The following is a 26793-nucleotide window of genomic DNA, read 5'->3' on the forward strand; positions in this document are numbered from 1 at the left end:
GGGAGGCTGAAATAATGGATGAGAAGACAGGGATGGGTTCATAGCAAGCAGTCCTCACTTTTCTCAGCACTGTTCAATTTTTTCCCCTTTGCAATCTTTATTCTCAGAGGCATTAAAGCGTGCTCTTTTGGAGCTTGTAGTTTGCTTTGGGTTGTGCATAAGACAGGAAAGTATAAAGAAAATAGGAAATCCGTAATCTTAGCTGATAAATTCAGAAATGTAGAGGTCTTTCTTTAAAAAAATATATATTTTATTGATTTTTTACCGAGGAGAGGATAGAGAGTTAGAAACATTGATCAGCTGCCTCCTGCACACTACCCACTGGTTATGTGCCTGCAACCAAGGTGCATGCCCTTGGCCGGAATTGAACTCGGGACCCTTGAGTCCGCAGGCCGACGCTCTATATACCGAGCCAAACTGGCCAGAGCATAGAGGTCTTTCTTTTCCTTCTTTTTAAAAAAAAAAAATATTTTATTGATTTTTTACAGAGAGGAAGGGAGACAGATAGAGAGCCAGAAACGTCGATGAGAGAGAAACATTGACCAGCCGCCTCCTGCAACACTCCCCACTGGGGATGTGCCGCAGTCAACGTACATGCCCTTGACTGGAATCGAATCAAACCCGGGACCTCTCAGTCCGCAAACCAACGTTCTATCCACTGAGCCAAACCGGTTTCGGCTAGAGGTCTTTCTTAAACTAGATTTATTACAACACCTCGGCACAACTTGACTTTTTTTTTTCTAAATCACCCACTGTAAGAGAATCCCACAGGAGAACTGAACGCAGGCTGAGGGGCAGTGACCGGTGCAGGTGCTGCGCCATGGAGAGGGCATCTCAGACTCTCTGAGAGGACATGTGGAAAACAGGGCCTGGATGGGGCTGCTCACCTTGACCAGATGAGGTGCGTCCTGTCTGTTCAGTTGGTATTGCGGCAGTTGGTCCCAGTGGACTATCCAAGGGTGTCTGAGCACAAGGGCAGCAGTCAATCTCTGATGAGGGTCCACATGAAGCATCTTTGACACCAGGTCCTATAATAATAATAATAATAATAATAATAATAATAATAATAATAATAATGGAAGCTTAAACCTTTTTGTCTGATTTTCTTTTATAGCACTAGATACTGTTGAGCATTTTTCCTAACTATGACAATATATTTTCCTGGTAGTAGGTAGACCTTTTGGGCTCAAAAAGATAGGGGGAAGGGCATGTAATAAGAATAGGACCACAGTTGCTTAATGATTATTTATCTCACTAACTATAGATAAAAGGTTTTCTTACAGACCTTGGGAAACTGGAGGATATGCTGCAAGAAAACCCACCAACATTCAAAAAGCAGACCAAGAATAGAAAGTGCTTTGACTTAGTTGCTGTGCCCAGACCCTGGCCCCCTCCGGGTGCTTTCTTAGGAATTTGACTATTCTCTGGTCCCAGGAAGGGGCTGAGCTGTTTGTAACTTCATAGATTAGCCACCTTGTTATCAGACTTGGAGCTCCTGAAGGCCAGACTGCAGTAGCTATCCTCCTCTTCCCTATATAACCAGCCAGCTGGCAGAAAAAAAGGCAGATAAGAATTTTTAGGATGACCTGCTGCTCTGCCCATACTGTCGGCAGTATTAGAATAAATGCTCATGTATGATTTCAACCCTGTCTCTGCTTAATTTGGTTCAAGTACTGACAGGTGGCTTCAGACCTGTTTAGTGTCCAGTATCAAAAACAATTATTTGGCCGGGACCAGTTTGGTTCAGTGGATAGAGCGTCGGCCTGCGGACTGAAAGGTCCCGGGTTCGATTCCAGTCAAGGGCATGTACCTTGGTTGCGGGCACATCCCCAGCAGGGGGTGTGCAAGAGGCAGCTGATCGATGATTCTTTCTCATCGATGTTTCTAACTCTCTATCCCTCTCTCTTCCTCTCTGTGAAAAATCAATTAAAAAAACAACAATTATTTGGTCAACACGACAATTTGTGTTTTGTTTATTTATTTTTAATATATTTTTATTGATTTCAGAGATGAAGAGAAACAACGATGAAAGAGAATCATTGATCAGCTGCCTCCTGCATGCCCCCTACTGGGGATTGAGCCTTCAATCCAAGCATGAACCCTTGAGTAGAAATGAACCCGAGGCCCTTCAGTCCACAGGTCGATGCTCTATCCACTGAACCAAACCAGCTAGGGCTGTATTTTTTTTTTTTTTAAGCAAAAACCTAAATCTCTCCTCTGAGTGACAATAATTTTAGTGCATTATAAAGGGTGAATTACCATATTTTATGTATCTTCTGTTTTTTGGCTCCTTTTTCCCCTTAGATATTCTGAGGTTTCTACATTTTGGTAGGTTTATTTCTAAGTGATTTTTTAGCCCCATAAGACTTTTTTTGTGTACTGTTGGTAATACTGAAAAGCAGAACTATTCAATAACATTAATTTAATTAGAGTTCTAAATGCCTCTCCTAAGATTACAGAATTATATTTTTTCTTACTTTAAAAGCAACTCATGGGCATTATAGAAAAATACAAAATACAGAGAAGCAAAAGTACATAAATACCCAGAATCCTACTCTTCCAGAGACAAATGCTTTCTATCCAGCCAAATGCTTTCCTATGCCTGAAACACAGATCCATATAATTGCTATATAGTTTTATACTCTCCAAAAGAACAGAATTATGATTTATTATAAAAGCCATGCACTACTTGTTTCATTTTATTTTTTTAAAAAAGTATGTTTTTTTTTTGGTTTTTTTTTAAGAGAGGAAAAACTGTCTATTGCACACACCCCTCCCCACTGGGGATCAAACCTGCAATTCAGGTAAGTGCCCTGGCTGGGAATTGAACCAGCGACCTCGGGGTGCATGGTACTAAGTTCAACCAACTGATCCACACCGGCCAGGACTTGTTTCATTTTCATTCAAAATATATATATTGAGGATCCATCAAAGGCCAGGCATTTTGCTAGGCGTTGGGTATTTAACAGTGAACAAGACAGAAAGGAACTGTGACCTCAACAAGCTTTTAGCCCGGAGAGGGAATCAATAACAAAGCAAAGAGTAAGTGCTTGGATGGGATGAATAAATGTGAGGTGCAACTGGAGGACACACAGAGAGATCTGACCTGAACAAGGCAGGTGGCTTTGAAGTAACTCCTTTAGAGAAATGTGAGACCTGAAGGATAGGCAGGCGCTGGATTAGAGAAGGAAGGGAGATACAGTGTTTCAGGGAGGTAGAATTAAGTGTGTGTGAGGGAAAGCCCTCAGGTGGGAGAGAACACGTCACATTAAGGAACTGAAAAGAATGCGATATGGCTGAAGCATATATCGTAAAGGAAAACATGGCAGCAGATAAAGTGAGAGAGGTAAGATAGGACCAGATTGTACAGGTCCTTATAAACCATAGTAGCAAATTTGGACTTTTTCTGGACGCAATGAATCATTTAAAACAAAGGAGTGATGCAGTCAGCTTTGTACTTCAGAGTGATTACACTCACTAAGTGTGGAGGAAAATGGATTGGAGGGGGCAAGCCTGGAGACTCCAATTTGAGACAGGTGAGAGATAATAGTTTGGTGAGTGGATATAAAAGATGGAGAAATATAGGTGGACTTGAGATAGTTGAGAGAACTGACAGAACCTGGATATTGGGAATTGGGGAGATACTATTTCAAGTACTCTGCTAGTAGATAATTATAGTTTCTTACTTTTAGTTATCATTAACAGCTAAGAACAGGAATAAATGAATGGAATTTTACATAAAAAGCAAAATAACTAGGGATCTCCTTTTCCAAATTCTGAATGAGGGCAAGTGTGCTTTAAATGAAGAAAAGGTTGCAAAACTGCACAGAAGCACAACACAACTCTATTATAATTTTACTCAGATGTGTGTGTTAACCAGTGCACTTTTGGACAAGTCACTTAGAATCACTTTTACCGCTACCTTCAATAGCTCCTCCTCCTAAGCTTTTTCTTTAAATGAATTCCTTCCATGGCTCTCTTATCCCTCTGCTCAGATAAGCTCATTCATGCTCAGGGCTTAGCTACTACAGATGATGACAACCCCTAAACTCAATGCCCACCCCAGACCTCTCTGGTAAAATCTACATCCAGATAGCCAGTTGCCTAGTGCAGCGGTTGCCAATCTTTCAGAGCTCATGGGTCACTGGTTGGCGACCGCTGCTCCAAAGCTTTCCTTAAACCAGCGGTTGCTAACCTTTCAGACCTCACAGATCACCACTAGCCTAGTAGACATATATCTCTTAATTATATATCACAAAAGGATTTCAAATTATAATGTACAGATCTGCAATCATCACTCCTCTGAAAACTACTTCCTTTGTATTCCACATCTTGGTGAAGGACGCCACCAACTGCTTATTTCCTGAGGTGGAAATGTGGACTGCACACTTGATATCTGCTCCTCTGTTGTTTCTTATGTCCAATATACAAGAAACCATTCTGTCTCCTAAGTTTGTCTTCCATTTGACTCAAATCCTATTACAACTGTTCTGGTTTTCTCATCATTCATCACCCCAAATACTGCAAAACCTTATATGTAATCTATAATAATAAAAGCGTAATATGCTAATTAGACCGGACAGTTGAACGATCTTCTGAACGTCTTTCTGGATGAAACTGTGGTGGCGGGGGCCGAGACAGAGGTGGTTAGAGAGGATGAGGCAGGCAGGCGAGTGGTTAGGAGCCAGTGGTCCTGAATTGTGAGAGGGTGCAGGCTAGGCTGAGGGACCACCCCACCCCTGTGCATGAATTTTGTGCACCAGGCCTCTAGTACCATTGTAACAGCACTTGTGACACTAGTTGGCTGTTTCCCAACTAGATTGTGAACTCCTTGAGAACAGGAATTCTGAGTCATATCTTTTATCTCTGGAGCCTACCTTATGAAGCACACTGTAGATGTTGAACACATGTATTAAAAAAGAAACAAGTACCCAGAAAAATGAAATTTTCTGATTTAAGGAATTTTATTGTTAAAAAGGAAAAGGTTAACATTTCATTTTTAAATGCAGTTATAAAACCAAATCAACTCAAGTCCCACCTCTAAGAAAAACCAGCAAAACACTTTTACTAGTATTTATCTTCTTTGTCTCCTCTATGTTTTTATTTTGAAGTGAAAAAAAAGAGAATTTTCAATGAATAGAGTGAAACTAAAGAAGAGGTGGAAACCAAGTCAGTGTTATTCAGGGGATAGAATATCTTCCATTGAGAAAAGCTTTTCAAATGGATTTCCAGTGGGCACTATAAAACTATACTATTGTTCATTGTGAAAAAGATAAGATCCCATTCTCTATAATATAAACCAAAACTAAAACATGGTAGTTAATTCTAGGGGTGAGGGCTTTGGAATCAGCTATTTACTTTGAAGCGCCCCCATGTATCTGGTATGTAACTATGGACAAGTTCACACTACAATTCTGGGCCTTGGTTTCCTTCTGTGAAATGGGGATACTACCACCTATTTTACAGGGTTGCTAAGAGGATTAAATGGCTATTTAGGTGAAGTGCAGCATGAAGTACAGAGTAGATACATAAATCATGAAGACTACTACTATTATTATTTATCATGTTCCTCAGCAAGAAGTAACTTTAGATGTATAGATAACAAAGCCAAAACAATGCCTTTTGGGAAAGAAACAAAATAACTAGTCCATTTCTGAGTTCAAGTTATTTGGTAACATCACTTAAAAATACTACTTTATAAACAAGTTTCTAATTGATATTATTTATTCTCACCAAGAATTATGAAAAATTACCTTTGCTGTATCTGAAACAGAATTCCAGTAACCACCACTGAGTGAGAATTTTCCACTGCCGATGCGTGCCAGTATTTCCTCTGGTGTATCGTCAGGGCCATTTGCAAATGGAGTGTAACTAATTTATAAGAAAAATTAAAATGCTAATTAATAAAATTTCTCTTCTGGATGATAATCTTTATATTTATTTGCAGTGGCCAAAAGTACTCTGAGTAATTCAATTAATGTAATACTTGCTCCACAAAGCATCAGATTAAGGTATATTATGAAATATTCATTAGACTTGATATAAAAAACATAAATATTTTAAGATATGATACATTATAGAATAAAATGTTTAAAACAGGGCATGTTTACGATATAACAAGAGTGGAAAAAGGTATGGAAAAATCAATTTAAGACCTCAAAGACATTAATAAATAGTACATTATAGAAAATTAGTAATGATATAGCTGTAAATGTGGTATATATAGTACATACAAGATTATATTATTAGAAAATGACAAAACCATAAAAATATATTACAACTAAGGTTAAAAAATAAAGATAATATAAACAAAGTATTGATTAATAAATGCCTATAACATATATAATATATACTTACCCAGTAAGCATTGTATAGAGGAGGACACCAAGACTCCATATATCACAAGCAGCATCATAGCCTTGTCGTTTCAAAACCTCGAAAAAGTAAAAATTAGTATTAAACACCACTCTTTATTATATAGATTTAGATAGGTTATGGGGATGGGAATATATCTCCTAAATCAATACATGTAAGAAAAGCCCCCTGGCTGGGTAGCTCAGTTGGTTAGAGCAAGTTTTGGGGTTCAATCTCTGGTTAGGGCACATACAAGAGACAACATATGAATGCATAAATAAGGACAACAACAAATCCATGTTTCTCTTTTCTCTCTCACTTGCTCTCCCTCAATCCCTCTCTCTTCCTCCCTCTCTCCTCTAAAATCAGTAAATTAAAAAACCCCCTCAATAGAATATAATTAACAAACAAGACAATATATTAATCCTATTCTAGAACCTTCTACTACTAACAATTCATATACATACTAGAGGCCCAGTGCATGAATCCGTGCACAGGTGGGGTCAGGCCGGCCTGCCTCAATGGGGGGGAAGGGCATGGAAAGTTGTTCCAGTTGTTCCATTGTTCCGGTCACTTGACTTATATATATGTATAGATATAGAATAGGAGTTAAATGAACATTTATTGAATGCTGCCTTGGCACATAAAGAACTATGAAGGGAAGTTTCTTATTTAAATGAATATATATGTTGTATGGGGCTATAGAAATGGTTAAAAAAATCAGTACTTTTAAGATCACATATAACAGCACAAATGATATAGTGTGAAACTGTGTGTGTATATATACTAGTACACACAAGACAGTATTATTAGAAAATGACAAGCCCATAAAAATATATTACAACAAAGGTTAAAAGATATGTATATGTGTGTGTGTGTGTATGTGTATATATATTATATATATATAAGTGTGTAATATATATAAAAATAATTTGGTTCACTCAAGCATTTAATAATCACCAACTATAATCAGTCACGAACTGTGACAATCCAAAACAACTCTGGCTTAAGAAAATTAGAATCTGGCAGGCAAATAAACATACAGGCTGGGGCAAAAGTAGGCTTACATTTGTTCGTATGGCAAATAATACTATAATTAATAAATAATAATACAAAATAAACTCTGTTGCATGTACTCACAGCTATAACCTACTTTTGCCCGACCCTGTTATGTAGTTAACAATTCAACATAATAAATATCATACAAATATGTCTAAAATGCTATGGGTATCAAGATGAAGAAACAATTCATTGTTGATATGAGGAAAGAAGAAAGGCTAGGGGGCAGCCTGCTCGTACTGTGCCTGTAAGAAAGAATTCAGGAGGCAAAAGGAAGAGGTGGGGGAGGACAGAGGACACTCAAAGGGCAGAGGTAAGAGAGCAGAGTATAGTTAGCAACAGTTCTCTATGGCCAGATCTCCAGATAGGGAACAGGAGAGAGACTGAAGGGATTTTATACACGGGTTGCTAAGGAATTTACATTTTTTTCTGTAGGCAATCAGATGTCATTGAAGCATTAAACAGGAAAATAAAATAAGGAGATGTGTATACTGGAAACAACTCAAGTTACAGAGGAAACGCTGGCAAGAAAAAAGACTGGGGACAAGGCGACCCGAAAGGAAGCAATTTGTAGCCAACTAAGTGAAAGGCTGTGAGGAATTGCACTATTAGAGATTGGGTATATAGAGTAAGGGAAAAAGGCCTGAAATATTTAGAAAACAAAATAGAAAGGATTTGGTAACAGACTGGATGGAGAAAAATGATAAGGAGGCTTTACAGAAGATTCCAAAGTTTTAACTTGGATGACAAAATGGAGAATAGGAGACAAAGAATTAAAAGATCAAGTCTAAGGAGAGTTTAATCATGGACAATATTCTAAAGATGAATTTGGAGGTAGGTTTTGAAGCAAAAAATATTCCAATAAGCCCAGGTATAAATAACAGCTACAGGGTGATTTCTAGAAGAAGACTGCTTGCATGCAGTAGGAAATACGAGGAAAAACAAGATGGCTAGATTAAGTGGCCTTGCTTGGACACCAATATGTAATATCACTGCACAGCAAAAGCACAGACTTTGCAGCCAGACAGCCTAGGCTCAAATGTAAACCTGACCTCCAGCAAATTACATAACCTTCTCGCTGTGCACCTGGCTTCCTGTAAAATGCTGAAAACAGTACTCACCTCACAGTTATAATGAGAATGGAACTACATGTGGTGAGGATGAAATCAGTTAATATATGTGCCTGGCACATAAGCCTTATATTAAGATTTACTATTATTTTCTATTATCTTGTACATGGTTACTTTTTTTGTTTTAATGCAGTGATAAAGATAAGACATTTTGAGGGCAAAACAGTGGACTTTAGATTTACTGCAATGGGGAACTGCAATTTCTTAAGAAAAGCAGCAGCTTGATCAAAAAGCAGTGCTTGAAGAAGACTTCAGTAGCTTTGCAGCTCTTGTGGAATGATCGCAGAATGACAAGAGGGAGCAATGTGCACCGAGGCTGAGGCAGTCACCTGAGGGGTGGTGAGGGAAGCAGGGGTTAGAGTGGCATTTCTGTGGATAGAAGAACCCTAAACTGGTTTCAGGGGTTAAGAAATGGTAACTAGTTATGTAGCTAAGGACAAGATGAGACCATGTATGATGTTTTAGCCTTGGAGATGCAGAAGATAGTGACAAAACCAGGGAATTAGAAATCTATTAGGAAAGGTGTAAAATAAGTGAGTTTCTATTTAGTTCCATGCACCAATAGGCACAAAAGTGATAACAGATAGCTACGGATACTGAAAAACACAAGTCAGGCCAGGAAGAAGGATTATAGGTAGCAGACTGATGATACAATAGACTATCAACAGAAGAAAAAGGATTACTATTTTATTCTAATTATTTGTTCGGTAAGTCTTCAATTAAACAGCTATTAATTATTCTATATTAAATAAAGAAAATGAGTTTTAAAATATACTAAAATACTGTAAGCAAACTATTTCATAATTACCTCTGGTGCAACAAAATTTGCAGTATAACAAGGTGTCATGAGAAGACCGTTTTCTGCTCTTAGCTGTTTGGCAAAGCCAAAATCACAAATTCGAATAGATTCTGGATTGCCAGATTCATCCACATAAAGAATGTTGCTAGGTTTTAAGTCTCTGTGAACCACCTAAATGAAATACAAAATAAAGAGGTACATTTACAATACATTTCCATTATAGAAAATTTTTTATTCAAAATTATCAGGGACTACACTTAACAAGATAATGAATGCTGGCCTTTAAATTATCCCATCTTTATAAAATGCTGATAATGTAAGTGTAACTCTAACACAGAACTAGAGCAAAGAGAGAAGAAAGAGTAGTATTTATCTCCCCCTCTTTTTGCAATTGAGTAAGTGGGTTAAGGAGAAATGGAAATAGCAATAATATCTGTCTCCAGGTTATTCATTCATGAAACAAACATTTATTAAGTGCCTATCATGTGTCGGAGCATTATATAAGGAGTTGCACATATTATGGTGAAGAAGACCCAAACATTCTTGCCTTTACATGCTAGGAGCTTACACGGTAGTGGGGAGGCAGAGAATAAATAGGTGAGAGATGGGGCATAACTCGGGAGGTCAGGGAAGGTCTCTAGAGAATGTAACATCTGGTTTAAGTTCTTTAGAACAGAACAAACAAGCCAGAAGAGTGTCTTCCTGATTGCCCCTAACCACTTCTGCCTGTGGTAGAACAGCATTCTAAGTAGAGGGAACAGCATGTACAATGGTTGTACACAACAAACTTGTGCTAACATGCTCCATGGATCAGGCATAGGGTTTAGGAGTAAAAAGGAAAAAAAAAATTCAGTCTTTATGTATTCCCTATTTGCTATCCATGCAACAATGTCTCACACACACACAGACACACACACACACACACAAACTCCTTTAGAGTTTATATTATTTTCTTCCTTCAATCACCTACTTGTACACTTCTTTTTTCATAAGCCTCTCTGACACTCCTATTTAGACTTATGTGTTTCTTCCATCATCAAATTCCAAGTCTACATTCTGATCAATGACTTCTCCAGATAATTTTAATAACTTCTTACCACCAAGGCACTGAGAAGAAAACTTAGAAGACTTAGATGACTGAAAAGTCATAAATTCTCAAGGAACATTGAATTTTACTAATTTATGGCTACAGTACTAGGTGACTTTTGACCAGTCAGAAGTCAAGAGGTTGTAGTATTAAATCAAAAACAGTCCAAGTGTTCACTTCTAGGGGGCAAAGACAAACACAATGAGAATAAGTGGTGAACATGAACTCCTCCATGTGGCTTGGTGGTTGACTTATGAACCAGGAGGTCACAGCTTCAATTCCTGGTCAGGGCACATGCCCGGGTTGAAGGCTCAATCCCTGATAGGAGTGTATGTAAGGGGCAGCTGATGGATGATTCTTCTCTCATCATTGATGTTTCTCTCTCTCTTTCCCTCTCTGAAATCCATAAAAAAATATTAAGAAAAGAAAATAAACTCCTTAAAAGTAATCTCTTTTTTCTTGCTTCTCATTCCTCTTCACCTCTCCTGTTCTTTTCCTCTTTCTCCCTTCATTTTCTCCTCTCCCCCAATCAATTTTCCTTCTTTTATAAACATTATTTTAATAAACACTATTTACTGATAACCTGCAGGAAGCAATAAGGACAGCATCCACCTGCCAGATGCCAGGTGACTATTTGGCCTCATCCATTTGAATACAACTCACAATTCTTTGGTTCTATTTCCAAACATGAAATGGGCCCAGTTCTCAAGAATACAGAGTGGTCTAGCAAAATGATGCTATATCTTCTAGTTTAGAAGATCTTATCCACATGCCTGGAATCGAACCCGGGACCTTTCCGTCCGCAGGCCGACGCTCTATCCACTGAGCCAAACCGGTCCCGGCCACATTTTATTTGGATGTATAAGAATTTAATATAAACAAGCTAGAATTTCAAAGTATCACTTCAAGCTTAATGGGGAAAATAGTAGAATAATTAAGTTAATAGTCGTTATTTTCCATTACATGGATAAAGTAACTTCTACTTTTGTAATTTTAGCTCAAACATAAAGGAAAAAGATATTAATGTGTGTGTACTTATATGTGTATACACACACACACACACACACACACACACACATATGTATATATATAATATTTATGCACTTAAGATGTTAAAAAGACTTACCCCTTGAGCATGAAGATATTCCACAGTTTTGGTTATAGTAAACAGGACAGCGCTGGCCTCTCGTTCAGAGAAAAATTTCTGTCTAAGAATTTTATCCAGCAATTCACCCCCTTTCATAAGTTCTGTCACTACATACACGTATTTTCCATCATCATATACCTATAAAATTCAACACCAAAATGTAAAAAAAATTATTTGAAGCTTTACATGTGCTCAGAACAAAGTTTTGCATATTAAAGAAAAATTATAACTTACCTTATGTTCAAGCAAATTTTTACTTATCACAACCAATGGAAGATATAAAATTTTGTACAGTTTTATACAAGTAAACTATTAAAATAGGAACTGATGAGATTGAATGTCAGAAAAATAACTTGTAATTTCCTTCTATGAAACTTAATTCATGGAAATAAAAGTAACTATGGACATTGTATACAAAGGGGCACTGAATTTTTGCACATAGGGTTTGTTCCTCTTGATCTTTCTATCTCCTGGTGAGGGCAGGGATTGCTACAAAGACATACTCCCATGATTTTCCTGGAACTTCTGCAAGTGCACGCATTCTATATTTATATACACACTATAATGAATTATTCTGGTTTGGGTTAAATTGAAAATTTAGTAGGAAGATTGCATAGCAAAGAGAAATTCCAGCCAACTACCCAGAAGCACACAATTTTACTCCTGATGTAGAAACTGAATGCTCTCTATAATTTTGGATTTATATTCCAAGCAATCCTGAATTGAAATAACCTCTTTATTAAACTTCAGCCCCTTTTATTTCCCCTTCACCACAGAGTTACTGCATACCTTTATTTAGCCTCAAAAGAGGTACCAGGTACTGGGGCCCTAAATATGGAAAAATAAAACAAAGTACCTGCCTTCAAAGTTTTTATTCGAGGAGGGAGAAATAGATATAGATATAAGAATTTTAAAAATGTTGGAGATGCTGTAATAAAAGAGGGGACATTTTAGAGATTTTGGAATTTGAAATGAGGGAAGGAGCAAAGATGTAAAAGTAATGACAACATCTTGGCTGGGTGGCTCAGTTGGAGCACCATCCTGCATGTCAAAAGGTTGTGGGTTTGTATCCTGGTCAGGGCACATATTTAGGTCGCAGGTTCCATCCCTGTTCTGGGCTCATATGGGTAGCAACTGATAGATGTTTCTCTCTCACACTGATCTTCCTTTCTGTACCTCCTCTCTCTCTAAAAAAACCAAATCAATAAAAAAACATATCCTTGGGGGTGAAGATTAAAAAAAAAAAAATGACAGCTTAGGGAGTTTCCAAAGCAAAGATGAGTGAAAGTATCTTTTATACTTCCTTTTTAATTTACTTGGTTGGATTAGAGGTTACAGTAATTAAAAAGTCACTTAGGTTAAACAGCTTCACATGTTATTTATCATCTATCTATCTACCTACCTACCTACCTATACTTTTTTTTTTTTAAATTGATTTCAGAGAGAAGAAGGGATAGGAGAGATAGAAACACCAAAGATGAGAATCATTGGTTGGCTGCCTCCTGCATGCCCCCAATGGAGATTGAGCCCAAAACTCAGGCATGTGCCCTGACTGGAAACTGAACCTTGAACTCCTGGGTCATGAGTCAACACTCAATTACTGAGCCACACCAGCCAGGTAAATTTTTTTGTTTTGTTATTATTTACCAGAAAATATTTTTTCCATTGCTTTTCAAAGAGAATGGAAGGGAGGGAGAATAGGACAGAATGAGAGAGAAAGAGAGAGAGAGAGAGAGAGAGAGAGAGAGAGAGAGAGAGAGAGAGAGAGAGAGAGAGATAGACATAGAGAGAGACAGAGAGAGAGGGAGACAGAGAGAGAGACAGAGAGAGAGAGAGACAGACAATGACTGGTTATCTCCAGCATGTGCCCTGACCGGAGGACAGGGAGCAAACCTGCAACCCAGGGACCTGCCCTTGATCAGGTCCATGCAACCCAGGTGTGCAGGCTGCCACTCTAACCACTGAAAACACCAGCCAGGGCAAACAGCTTCACATTTTAATGGAACTAAGTTAACATTCCCCTTCTAGCAATGAGCAGTGAAAAATTATTTCGAGGAAATTGGAATTTTGGTTTGAAAGGAGAAGGGAGGGTAAAGTTTGGAATTCACAAAATCTCACAGGTGAAAGGTGAAAGATTCCTCAGAAGTCCTCTGGCTCAGCTGGCCACATGACATCTGGTCTACAGCAATCAGATATGGCCTTTGAGCCTATATGACTACCATCAGCAAGAGAGGACTTAATGTTGCCTGGGGGAATTCACATCCTTTGTCACGAGCTCTGTTATGATAAAAGTCATAGGTAATAGGGCCATAGCTGGTTTTGCTCAGTGGATAGAGCATTAGCCTGTAGACTGAGGGGTCCTGGGTTCGATTCTGGTCAGGGAAACATGCCCAGGTTGTGGGCTTGATCTCCAGTACTAGTAGGGGGCATGCAAGAGGCAGCTGGAAAATGATTCTCTTTCATCATTGATGTTTCTTTTTTTTAAAATATATATTTTATTAATTTTTTACAGAGAGGAAGGGAGAGAGAGATAGAGAGCTAGAAACGTCGATGAGAGAGAAACATCGACCAGCTGCCTCTTGCACACCCCCTACCGGGGATGTGCCCACAACCAAGGTACATGCCCCTGACCGGAATCGAACCTGGGACCTTTCAGTCCGCAGACCAATGCTCTACCACTGAGCCAAACCAGTTTCGGCTCATCATTGATGTTTCTATCTTTCTCTCCTTCTCCCTTCCTCTCTGAAATCAATTAAAAAAGTCATTGGTAGCAGGGAAGGGATGCTTCATTTGTCCTGGGGGTGGTAATGGTCAGGGCAGGCTTCCTGGGAGAAGTAATGCTTTAGCAAAGCCAAGTAAAGGAAGAAGATGGTGTTTTCAACTGAGGGAACCATAAATTCAATGACAGGGCAGCACGAGAAAATGAGGTATGTTCAAAAATTTGGATATGCTGCAGCATGGCTGGAGCATAGAGTGTGTGAGGAAGTGTGCAAACTACTATGGATGGAGGTAGGCAGGGACCAGAGGTGATGAAGGGTATGAACTGTAGGCAGGAAAGTAACATGGTTAGATATGAGTGCAGTTCTCCCTGGCAGTACTGTGAAAGACAGTTTGGGGAATCCATGGAGTGTGTGATACTAGTCAATCTTGAACATTAATGAATACTCAAATGTTACAGTTAATGCAGATATTAAAACCAATAATGTCAATAAAACTTTTCTTTTTATCACAAAAGTAGAAACATTAACTATATAAATGTATTTTTCTTAATAACTAAAATTATGTTATATATGTTGTGCTGCAATCTGTTTTTGTTTACTATATTCAGTTATTTATCTACCACATGATTTCTGTAAATAATTCAGATTCAAGTTAGACAACTGATTCAAATTTCTACATTAAAGAAACTACTTACATCCTTTAGAGTAATAATGTTTGGATGCTGTCCATAACGAAGAAGAATTTCTATTTCCTCTGTTGGGTCTCTCTTGCTTTTATCAATAATCTAAAAGGCAAATAATAATTACAAAATCTCATGAACACTACAGTTATAAACCTTAAGTATTTATAGCTACAGACAATGGGTAGCATCATATGTAAACACTATGTGTGTGTGTGTGTGTACACACGTACGTACACACACACACACACACACACACACACACACACACACACACCAGTTTTACTCAAATATCTGGCCAGATTGTCTAATCAAAATTCAAAACCCAGTCTTGGATGTAGATGACAAAGCTGTAAACTCTATGCCCAGAATCACATTTCCACCAGGTCTCTCCAGTTTAAGTGTGCAGTAAGTTAGGACTTACTAAAACTCAAAAGCTTCAAGAAAAGGTACCAAGAACACAGTTAACCTTTTTCTTTCATCCTAAACATCTTAAACTTTGGGAAACTCAGTCAATGTCTAAGTCTGTCAACACAGATACTTAAGAGCAATATGTACAAGGTGCCCCCAAAACATGTATACACACTTTAACAGCTGATAGCTCAATTGATGTTTCTTTCTTTTCAGCCAGACTAAGTTTTGAACAAAGGAATTGTATCCCAAAATGCTACTGGAAGTTTAAAAATGAAGTTGAAGTACAAACACTGCTTTTATAATTATTCAAAGTGTACATAAATTTTTGGGGACACAGAGACATATATATATCAGCACTACTAGCATCTGTGTATTCAATTTACTAATTTACTTTCCTTCCTTTAATAAAATGCTTCAATGAAATATCCCATTAGTTGTAAGCTACTTATAAAAATTAATTAACGGTTCAGTAGAGCAAGATTATTTTTGAAGCTGGGCAGAAAGCTAAGCAGAAAACCACACCTGAAATTTTACTTGGCTAGAATCAAGTTTAATTATTATAATAAAGCCCTTTAAAATACTAATGTAGCTTTCCAACCCTGTTATGTTGGCTGCTTCTTAAAAATACTTCTCTTAATGTTTTAATGTAAAGTAATATTGCTAAATAAGGTTTGCTTTCATTTCATCCAAAAGGCAGTTGGAAATAAATTTTGTGACCTTATTTTCTTTCTTTTTTTTCATGGATAGGGTGTAATATCACAGGAAGGCCACAGTATCCTGCCACCTGTAGAGAGTAAGCCCAGTTGCTGTTGGATGTGTTATACACAGAGCAGCCACTCTTCAAGCGCTCTGCTCTCTTCACACCCAACTTATTTTCCATTTTAAAACTGCAAAGTAATTAATGTATGCAATAAACACCCAAATGCTCTAGCAACGTAGCTTGCAACTCTCAACATGAGCTAAATATGCTATTTGAAATGGACTTAGTTGTAAAATGGTTCTGTGGTTGGAAAACAGGGAAGACAGACATATAGGTGTCCACTGCAATTGATTGTAAATAATAGTGTGGAATTAGGCAAATGGATGATTAAGAGGAAGAGTATATGGAATAGACATGCTAATTCAAGGGATATGTCCTGGGGTTAGTCTTCTGAGAACCAAAACACATCTCATCGGAAGTGTTATTTTTGGCAACATTCTGATCTGCTAATCTGAGCCCAGCTCACATTAAATCCATACTTATGCTTGTGGATCTTAGCTTTGCAGTAATTTCACTAGAATCAAGTTGTGCGAGGATTGGTTTTATGATTCTAATTTAAGCTACAATAATCCACAGATAGTTTCAAGATAATCTCAAGGTTTTGGTATACAGCTACTAGTTTCTGTAACTCAAAGGGGACATCAGGACATTTTTGCTTTTTTCTGATGTGTTTATGGAGGCAAGGTACATTCTTAAACTGTCTACAAAGTACATTATTCACTGTATCTTCTTTCATGTAAGTAATTTGAAAATTTCTATGTGCCCCAAATTTCATTGTGAGCAATGAGTATACAAGCAAATTAAAATGAATTTCTGGTTTATCTTTATAGCTGACAAAAAGCCTTATATACAATGATGTTTTTTTTAAAAGCAATTAGATATAAGTTTAGAATAGTAAGTAATTTTTGTGTGTATATGTCTTCTCAGATAATTGCTATCTATACTAATAAAAGAGGAATTTGCTAATTAGACTGGGAGACCTTCTGGAGACCTTCTGGACAAAGCAGGGGGCTTGGCTGGCCTGCAAACCACCCCCAAAAGGACTTCAGCCCATCACCCAGGCTGGCCACGCCCCCCCAGAGGGGACCCTCAACCTGATGGGGGCATGGCCAGCCTGCAAATGGCCCTCAGCCCCTCGCCCAGGCTGGCCCCATCCACCAAGGGGACCCCCATCTTGATCCGGGACTCCCTTCAGGACAGACCAGCCGGCCTCCACCTGTGCACCAGGCCTCTATCTATACTAATAAAAGGGTAATATTTTAATTAGGCTGGGAGGCTTTTTTGGATATCCTTCTGGACAAAGCCGTGGTGGCGGGGTTGAGGCAGAGGCAGTTAGGGGTAGTCAGGCCAGGAGGGGAGGGCAGTTGGGGGTGATCAGGCTGGCAGGGGGCAGTTGGGGGGCAAGAAGATGGCGGGGGGGGGGGGGGTTGGGGGTGAGAAGGCCAGCGGTGGGGCAGTTGGAGGACACGCAGGCCAGAAGGTAGCGTGGTTAGTGGCAATAAAACAGGCAGGCAGGTGAGCAGTTAGAAGCCAGCAGACCCAGATTGCAAGAGGAATGTCCCGACTGCCAGTTTAGGCCCAATCCTACAGGGATAAGGCTGGCAAGGGGGAACAGTTGGGGCAAGACAGTAGGACATCCCCTGAGGAATTCCAGGTTGGAGAGGGTGCAGGCCAGGCTGAGTGACATTCCCCCTTCCCCGTGCACGAATTTCATACACTGGGCCACTAGTTTATAACAATAAAAGTGTAATATGCTAATTAGACTGATTGTCCTTCCAGATGTCCTTCCGGACGAAGCTGAGGCGGGTGGGCAGGGTCTGAGGCAAGGCAGAGGTGGCAGAGGCCCTGGTGGCTGAGGGCTGAGGCTGCCGATGCAGTGGCAGGGGCCGAATCCCTTGCATAAATTTAATGCATTGGGCCTCTAGTGACATAAAACATTCATTTTCATTTTTACATATGAAATCATCCTATATAATAAAAGGTTAATATACAAATTGACTGAATGGCAGAACAACCAGTTGCAATGATGCAAACTGACCACCAGGGAGCAGATGCTCAACGTAGGAGCTGCCCCCTCATGGTCAGTGCGGTCCCACAGGGGGAGCTCCTCTCAGCCAGAAGTCTTGCACCTTGCTCACTGCTGACAAGCTCAGAGGCGGTGGTGGGAGCCTCTCCCACCTCTGTGGCAGGCGGACATCCCCCAAAGGGTCCCTGACTGTGAGAGGGGTGTAGGCTGGGCTGAGGGACTCCCCCCCCCCCCCCCCATACACACACCTCCAGTGAACGAATGTCATGGACCAGGCATCTAGTACTATATATTTAGATAAATAGATGGGTGGATGGAAATAATCCCAATTAATGTCACTCTTCCACTGACTAAACAGGAGCTGCCCATTCTTAAAGACTATTTCTAAACTTGCAGGTAAGTCGAAAGCTTTAGACATTACTTGAATTGCTTGCAATGGGAGAGCAAAGGCTACCATTCCAATAAGTGAAAAGGCAGAGACTTGATTGATATTTGTTCACTTTCAACTAAAGGTTTGCAACTCAAACTTTATCATAGAGCCATGTGTCCTGGTTTTGACTTGGAAAAATCTTGCTGCCTTAGAACACTTGAAGAAGTTAAAATAGCTAATAATAAATTTAATGTTAGTGGTTATTCTTTTACTAGAGGCCTGGTGCATGAAATTCGTGCACGGGTAGGCTCCATAGGCCTGGCCGGCTATCAGGGCCAATCAGGGCTTTCTGGCTGCCTGCTGCTGACCAGGGCTTTCCCTCGTTCCATGCTGCCCCCTGGCGGTCAGTGAATATCATAGCGAGTGATTGAACTCCCAGTTTTTTGGTCAAACTCCCGAGGGGACACTTGCATATTAGCCTTTTATATATATTGGTTCACATATCCTTTTAAATGTGAAGAATGGTATGAACACTGTTGCTAGAAAAATGTAAACATACATTTGGTATAAAATCTTGAAGAATTCCCTGACACCTTGACTATAAAATGGGAGGCTTCTGAAAGCAAAAGGGGTGCTACAAAAAAATCAGGTCAATGTAAACTGATACTGCCCCAAGCAAACTGGATGTACGCTACCTTACCTTTTTAGCTCACAGGGGAATCCACTGTAATGGATGGTTCCCTGGTAATCACTAGCCAGATATTTGAAGTAACTTTATCTTTTTATAACAAAAGGCACATTTACCAAAGAAGAAGAACATGTTTACTGGTACTGACATGCATGAATAAAAACTATTAACGTTGCATTTTAAATCTAAAAATACTAACCTTTACTGCAAACTCCATGTTTGTGGCTTTATGTATACATCTCTTGCAAACAGAGTAGGAGCCAACTCCAATATCTTCTTTCACTTCATATCCATCAGTAAACTGAATACTATTCCTGTGCAACTGCTACAAACACAATTATAAATTGACAAAGAGTTCTATACTGACTTTGGTACATTTCATAACAGGGGGATATATTACTCAACATGAATTATTGATGTTAACTATAAATGAATATTAATAAAAATAAAAATCAATCTTTACATCATTTATTCTTCCACAACTGTATATTTTAGAAGTGTTTACAATAAAACGTGCAGCATGAAATAGGCCTTTTAAAAAAGCTTAAGTTAGATTAATAAATTAAATATGTACAACAGAATATGCAGAACTACTTGATGGGCTGACAGCCTCGCCTGTGACTGAGCACCGAATACCTTTGCAAATAGGAAGAAGTTTGACACCTGGATTGAACATCTGTATTTTTGTCTCAGATGTACCATTTGTAGGTTGTGTAATCTTGAACTTGTGTTTTCTCAGAGGATAATGGTGAGGATTAAATAACGTTATTTGAAGGTGATACTTATTATCATCATTTGGACTATCTGTAGCCATACCTTCCTTTCTCCACCCTCAAGTCATAGCTTTAATACAACTTGTGCTAGAGAAGCCATCCATGGGCTAAGGACTAATAACATGGAAGATGATGAACAGTAAATTACTGGTCCCATAAACACACTGAAGGAAGTTCTGCTGCCTGGGCTAGAGTGATAGATCCTCCCACCCTCATGCCTATAAGCTTCATATAAGTTAAAAGTTGAATTCTATAGAATATGTTTGTAATTTCTATGTTAGGTACAGAAGTTATCTCTTTAAAACTTGCCATACACCACATGGTTGTCACAGTAAAAGAGACAGACTATTTTAACATTGTTAAAAAACAAACAAACACTATTTAAACTGGTTTTCTAGGAAGTGGAGAAAGCAACATGATTGACTCATAAAATAAACTTTAGAGCAAAAGCAACTTAATTATCAAGCAAATTCAAGCACTAATTCCCTCTATGACTAGGAAGATGAATTAAATTTATTTTTCCATGATACTAGAATGAGAATAAATCTAATATTTTGTACTTGTGTACTCTAGTAACGTTTAATTTAATAATAGTTAAGTCTCCTGTTACAAATACACCTACATATCTAGAAACCTGCTACTGTGGTTTTTAGATTTTTTTCCAGCTCTGATAATCATGTGGGTTAATGAGAGAGGAGGCACCCTAAGACAGTACACCCATAACCATTTCTGCATAATGACAATGGGGCTCCAAAAGAACAAGGACACAAAACTTAGCAGACTTAAGATTTAAGTTCATTTTTATTTCTTAAATGTTTCTATGACAGAGGTTGGCAAACTATGGCCTGAGGCCAAATCTGGTTCACTATTAGTTTTTCTAAATAAAGTTTTATTGGAACACAGAGATGCGCATTCATTTTTGTATTGTCAATGGGCTGCTTTTGTGCTGCAATGGCAGAGCTGAGTAGTTGCAATAGAGATCATATAGCCTACAAAACCTCACGTATTTATCATGTGGCCCTTTACAGAAAAAGTCTGCTGACCCTTCTTCTAAGGCAATCAGGGGACCAGGGAATCAGGGAATCATAGCTGACCTGATAGAGGCAGAGGTTGAAACAAACTAGGCCTGATAAACATTTTGAGGCACAGGACAAGGGAGAGACAAGATGGTGATATTTATCTCAACTCTCTTAGAATTCTAATCCTATCTCATTATCCCAAGTCAGACAAGTATTCAGGATTCTGGTGCGTGCAACCTTTTCAAAGGCATACGAAAGAAACTTCTAAGAGTAACATCAATGATATGTAAAATGTATTTTAAGCTACTCACCTAAGTCAGCAAATAAAATCTAAGCTAATCATTCATACAACGAACTACATCTTACATTTCAAACTTAAAACTATTTACACATTCACTCACCTGAACAATTGAATGCACACCAACTGTCTGCATAGCTTGGCTTTCGTCATCTGAGGTAATAGCAACAAAACTAAACCCCCGAAAAAGCTGATGTGCATTAGCACTAGGTGGAATGCCAGGTGAATCTGAAAAGAATAATAAATTATCAAGAAGGTGATTACTTTGAAAGACAATTAAAGGAAGAACTGTCCACATTATAACCTTTCACTTTTTCTCAGGAACCTAGTACTTTCAGGATAACCCAGGGAGGCACTGTACCAGATCTGCCCTGATGGCTTATTGCCATAACTCTAATACCATATTCCTACAGAGTCCAGAAAATAGCTAATTCATTTAAGAATATAATAAATCGATAAATTACTGGGCTAAAATGCTATTCTAAATTAGCACTGTCCCATAGCTGTGATGAACATTTTCTTTATCTGTGCTGACCAAAATGGTAGCCACTAGCCACATGCAGCTACTGAGCATCTGAAATGTGGTTAGTATGACTGGGAAACAAAAATTTTAATTTTAATTAACTTAAGTTTAAATAACCACATGTGGCTATTGGCTACCATATTGGATGGTGCAGCCCTAAATGGTAACCTACCAATGCTATGGCTTCTGATTAGGAGGGGGATACAAGGGTGACCTACAGATAATTTAGGAGAAAAGAATTTAGTTCAGTGGCCTCAATACATAATGTTAGAATCTAAAAATCTAAACTACAAGTTAAAAATTATTATTATTATATATATTTAAGGATCAAAAGTAATTTCTAGGATAATCATGGTATGCAATCCTTAAAATATATTTATGACACAACAGTGTATTGTTATTCAAATTATTTATTGGAATCTACTGGCATTAATAAAAGTAGAAAAATGCATTTACAGTATAGCTAATGTTCATTTTAAAGAAATAAATATAAACACAATTAGGCATACTAATATTTATAAACATACTTTAAAGGCTAAGGGCAAGCAAAAAATAAATAGGCAAATATACTTAAACATCAACTCTGTATAAAGGTCTTTTTGAACATCAGCTTGATATTCTCAGCAATACATATTGTTTAGTGAATTTTAAACCAATTATTATACTGAAGATTTTTGCTAAAAGAACCTATCTGGGCAGAATCCAATATAGAATTGCTCTATTCTGAGATTTTTTCCTCTACCAGGACAAATTGTATTGAAAAAGCAAAGTAAAAGAAGACTACATATCAACTCTATGTATATCACTATCCATGTATTTGCTAAAATTTTGTTCATGCATTAATCCAAATTTCTAAGACTGTCTTGTAAAATGAATAAAAACCCATCAATGCTCAATGTAGATTGTGAAGATTTTGTCTGGAAAGCTGTATAGCAAGGTTTGAGTGATATACTAGTATTCTATAGAAAATATATGTAAGTACACTTTCTATTTATTTACTTTTCAATGATAAACCTCGGGTCCAGTACAACTAAATTAAGAGAGTATTAGAGAACAAAACACATCATTATATATAAACATAAGCTAATGAATGAAATATAGATGATCATTTCAAAGATTATTTCTATAATAAAGCATGATTCAGGATATGATTCATTTTGAAGTTATCAATCTTCATGTAAAGTTTAAATTATGTTTGGGATTTGAACTTTACAAGTACTTCCAGACTATAACTTAATATTAGAATTTTATTTTATTTTTAAAAATATATCATTTTTATTTTTTACAGAGAGGAAGGAAGAAGGATAGAAAGTTAGAAACATCGATGAGAGAGAAACATCAATTAGCTGCCTCCTGCACACTCCCCACTGGGAATGTGCTCACAACCAAGGTACATGCCCTTGACTTGAATCGAACCCGGGACCCTTTAATCTGGAGGCTGAAGCTCTATCCACTGAGCCAACGCGGTTAGGGCTAATATTAGAATTTTAAAGAGAACTATTTATACTAAAGAATATTTCATGTAAAAATAGCTATAAATAAATAAACACACAAATAGTTTTTCCATATAAATAGAATCAAAATTTAAGGCACAATATAATTTGCTACAAGATTTCACAAGGATCTTAACTGCTTTAAAATGCTATAAAGGATTTCCTAATTATTTAGTTTCTAGAGGCCTGATGCACGGAATTCGTGCAAGAGTAGGCCTTCCTTCCCTCGCTGTTGGCACCGACTTCCCTCTGGCACATGGGACCTGGGCTTCCCTCATAGCCCTGGTTTTATCCGGTAGGTCGTGGGGAAGGACATCCGGTCTAATTAGCATATTACGTTTTTATTATTATAGATTGTGTCAGGACTGAGGTATGAATGGGAAACATGAAGAGAGCATAAAAAATTAAACTGGAAAAGTTTTCCTGATTGAGCAAGAAAAACATTATTGCCTGCCAGTGTGGCTCAGTGGTTGAGCATTGACTCATGCACCAGGCGGTTGCCAGTTCGACTCTGGTTACTGCACGTTTGGATTGCTGGCTCAATCCCCAGTAGGAGGTTTTCAGGAGGTAGCCAATCAATGATGTTTCTCTCTCATCAATGTTTCTATCTCTCTATCCTCTCCCTACCCCTCTCTCTAAAAATCAATAAAAACATATTCTAAATAAATTAAAAATATAATGTCTTATATTTGGGGTTTCATGTTTCCTTCTTACCTTTGGGAGTTTTTGCAGTAAATTCAGGATCAAAATAGAACGTATCTTCAGGCCTGCCAGTTGCGGGTTTAAAAGGTGGATGAATTTCTCTTCTGTATAGTTTCTGAAGGAAAAAAGAAAGACTTAGACATGTGTTAATTATAAAAAAAAAAAATTCAAGTAAGTTTATCATTCTATACTTACATTCCAATCTATTGTTGAGAAAAATAAATGTCTTTTAATTTCTTCCACTCCATCTGGTCCTGCACCTATCAACAATTAACCAGTTTTGATTAAATGGTAATTTTATTTCAAGGAGGAATATATATTATTTATTTAGTCTTCACTTTCAATATTTGTCCTAATAGTTCATAATCCCACAACAACAAAAATATCAGCCCTCCTCCCCCCAAACCAAATACCAACAAACACACAAAAGAATAAGAAGAAAAAATTTACCTAATCTGTTTGCAGGATTTCGTTTGAAAAGCATTCGTAAAAGACTCTGGGCTTCAGGACTCAAAAACTGTGGCATCCCAAGTTTAGCTCTAAATAATAAATCCACATAATAACATTTTATTTTTTTGCGGTATCTATATTTTATTTTTAAAATTAAAATTTTTATTTTAAGATAATTGTGGATTCATACTCAGTTGTAAGAAACAATAGAGAGATCATGTGTACCCTTCTTCATTTCTATAATTTTGTCATTTTAAGAATGTTATGTAAATGGGATCATATAGTAGATAAGCTTTTTTTTTTTACTCAGCATGAATTCCCTTCAGATGTATCTAAGTTATTGTGTATATTGAGAGTTCATTCCTTTTTATTGCTAAGTAATAGTATTCCATAGCATGGATGTACCACGTTTTGTTTATTTACCTGTTAAAGCATACCTGGATTGTGTCCAGTTTTGGGCTACTACAAATAAAGTTGTTAAGAACATTTGTGTATAAAGTTTTGGTGTGAACACATAATAATTTTATTCCATAATGCCCCAATGAACTTTTCATTTTTCAGAATTTTACAAAAAGCACAATTGTGAGAGTAAGATCATCTGAGTCCTAGTTCTGGCTCTTTTCTAAGAACTTTGTGATCTTGGGCAAGCCAATCCCCTTGGGCCAGTTACCGCTTTATCAGGAGCAAGCAGATGGGACATTAGATTAATGGTTTTCAAATTGTACCCTTGAAACCCCTTTTCAAAAGGAATTTAAGAAATCCAATATTTAAAACTGCTAAATGAATACGTGCTTCTGATGTTTATTTTTTCTCTCTCATTCCCTTTAACAGCTATGCAGGGAAGAGGAGCTGGTGGGAAAGGGGTCTGTGGAATATCTGAATTTGTAGCACACAGTCTGAAAACCACTGGTCTGATGAGCTTGAAGGTCTGTTTCAACTCTAATATATAATTTTATTCTTTTATCCAACCTACAAATTATGGAAACCAAGGATTCTATAAGTATGAAAATAGTAACAGCTGGAGAAAATGGCTAGCAGAGAAATTTCTATTTCAGAAATAGATCCACTTATTATTCAGCTACTATGAGCTACTATGTGCTAGACATTGCTTAGTGCTGAAGGTATAGAGATAAAGACAGCCTCCGATGGGCAGTAGGGATGATGGATATAGATAATCCTGGTATTTTTAAGAGACAAATCCAGAAGGACATATGGAAAGAATGCTAAGGGAACAATAGGGAATATTGAATTTAGCACAAGAAATTGTGAAAGGTCTTCAATGCAATTTAAAGGTTGAGAATTTATTCATTTGGCTAGTGTTTCTACAACATTTTACTTAATAGCATTAATCTCTCTAGATAGTTAACATTTTCATGATCCAATGAGTTTGTAGAATGCTATCTATTATACCCCCTGCTGAAACCATAGAATTTAATACATTACATATAAAAGGCTGAGATATCTAGAGTAAAAAAAAATAATTAAAAAATCAGTATTTTTCTAAACATTTGTTTCTAACAACTCTCAGAGAATATGCATTAACATCTTATAGAGTTAGGGTTTTGTTGAACAAATCTGGGGAAACATTTCTGTTTAGGCAGTGGTCTTTAAACAATGGACTAACATGACCAGATTCATTTTCAAGAAGGTAACTCCAAGGGTACTATAAAGTTATCTGGAGTGGGAAGCACTGGTCAGTAATAGACATTCTATTTAGGAGCTTTGGCCCAATAGTGCGGGTGGGACATCACCTTGGTCGGAAAACTGTAAGCAGTTCAATGCAAAAGAAAGGCTAAGACACAAGAATATTCCTGACAGCAAATTTGCTGAATACCTGCATGTGCAAGAAAGGAATAAAAAATGATTTCCAGGTTTCTGGCTGCATGGAAATGATACTAATTGGGACTACAAGAGGAAAAGTACAGCAAATAGAGATAAAAATGTTAAGTCCTGCATGTCATATATTTTGGGAGAACTAGGCAAGGAAATAAATCAAAATATAAGTCTGGTGTCTTGTAATTAAGGCAAGAAAGTGTGATTTAAGAGTAATTAAAATGCTGAAAGTAGTTATAAGAAAAGTGAGCACACAGAGGGGCAAAAAGCATATTAGAGATGAAACCCTAGGTAACAAGAACATTTAAAAATGATCAGAATAAGGACAATCTGGGCATCAAAAATAACGAATGTAATTGGCTGAATCACACTGATTATTAAATCCCACAAGTTCATTTTAGGGAAAAAGGCAAAACTAACATAAAAACCCAAGTCATTGGACACAACCCCCAATGAAAGTGATTAGGG

General features: G+C 37.7%; 1 protein-coding gene and 1 non-coding gene across 11 annotated transcripts in view; both read right to left on the bottom strand.

Annotated features, from left to right (window-relative positions):
* The window catches only part of RPS6KA3 (ribosomal protein S6 kinase A3), a 115794-nt gene that overhangs the window by 5554 nt on the left and 83447 nt on the right, over nt 1–26793 (bottom strand). For 9 of the 10 annotated variants that reach the window (XM_036439595.2, XM_036439601.2, XM_036439597.2 and 6 more), the window contains 11 exons: nt 24493–24581; nt 24238–24302; nt 24055–24157; nt 21428–21552; nt 19434–19559; nt 14992–15081; nt 11556–11714; nt 9352–9513; nt 6358–6434; nt 5754–5871; nt 888–1028 (listed from right to left, as the gene is read on the bottom strand). In XM_036439595.2, the coding sequence (XP_036295488.1) occupies nt 888–1028; nt 5754–5871; nt 6358–6434; nt 9352–9513; nt 11556–11714; nt 14992–15081; nt 19434–19559; nt 21428–21552; nt 24055–24157; nt 24238–24302; nt 24493–24581 (1255 nt within the window). The remainder of the gene's footprint in view (nt 1–887; nt 1029–5753; nt 5872–6357; nt 6435–9351; nt 9514–11555; nt 11715–14991; nt 15082–19433; nt 19560–21427; nt 21553–24054; nt 24158–24237; nt 24303–24492; nt 24582–26793) is intronic. The other variant, XM_036439596.1, reaches the window with a different exon arrangement.
* LOC118720277 lies at nt 16130–16257 on the bottom strand. Its single transcript, XR_004988377.1, has one exon. It is a non-coding gene; the product is annotated as a small nucleolar RNA SNORA11 (small nucleolar RNA).

This window comes from Pipistrellus kuhlii, unplaced genomic scaffold (genome assembly GCF_014108245.1).
Source record: "Pipistrellus kuhlii isolate mPipKuh1 unplaced genomic scaffold, mPipKuh1.p scaffold_m20_p_16, whole genome shotgun sequence".
NCBI classification, from domain to species: domain Eukaryota; kingdom Metazoa; phylum Chordata; class Mammalia; order Chiroptera; family Vespertilionidae; genus Pipistrellus; species Pipistrellus kuhlii.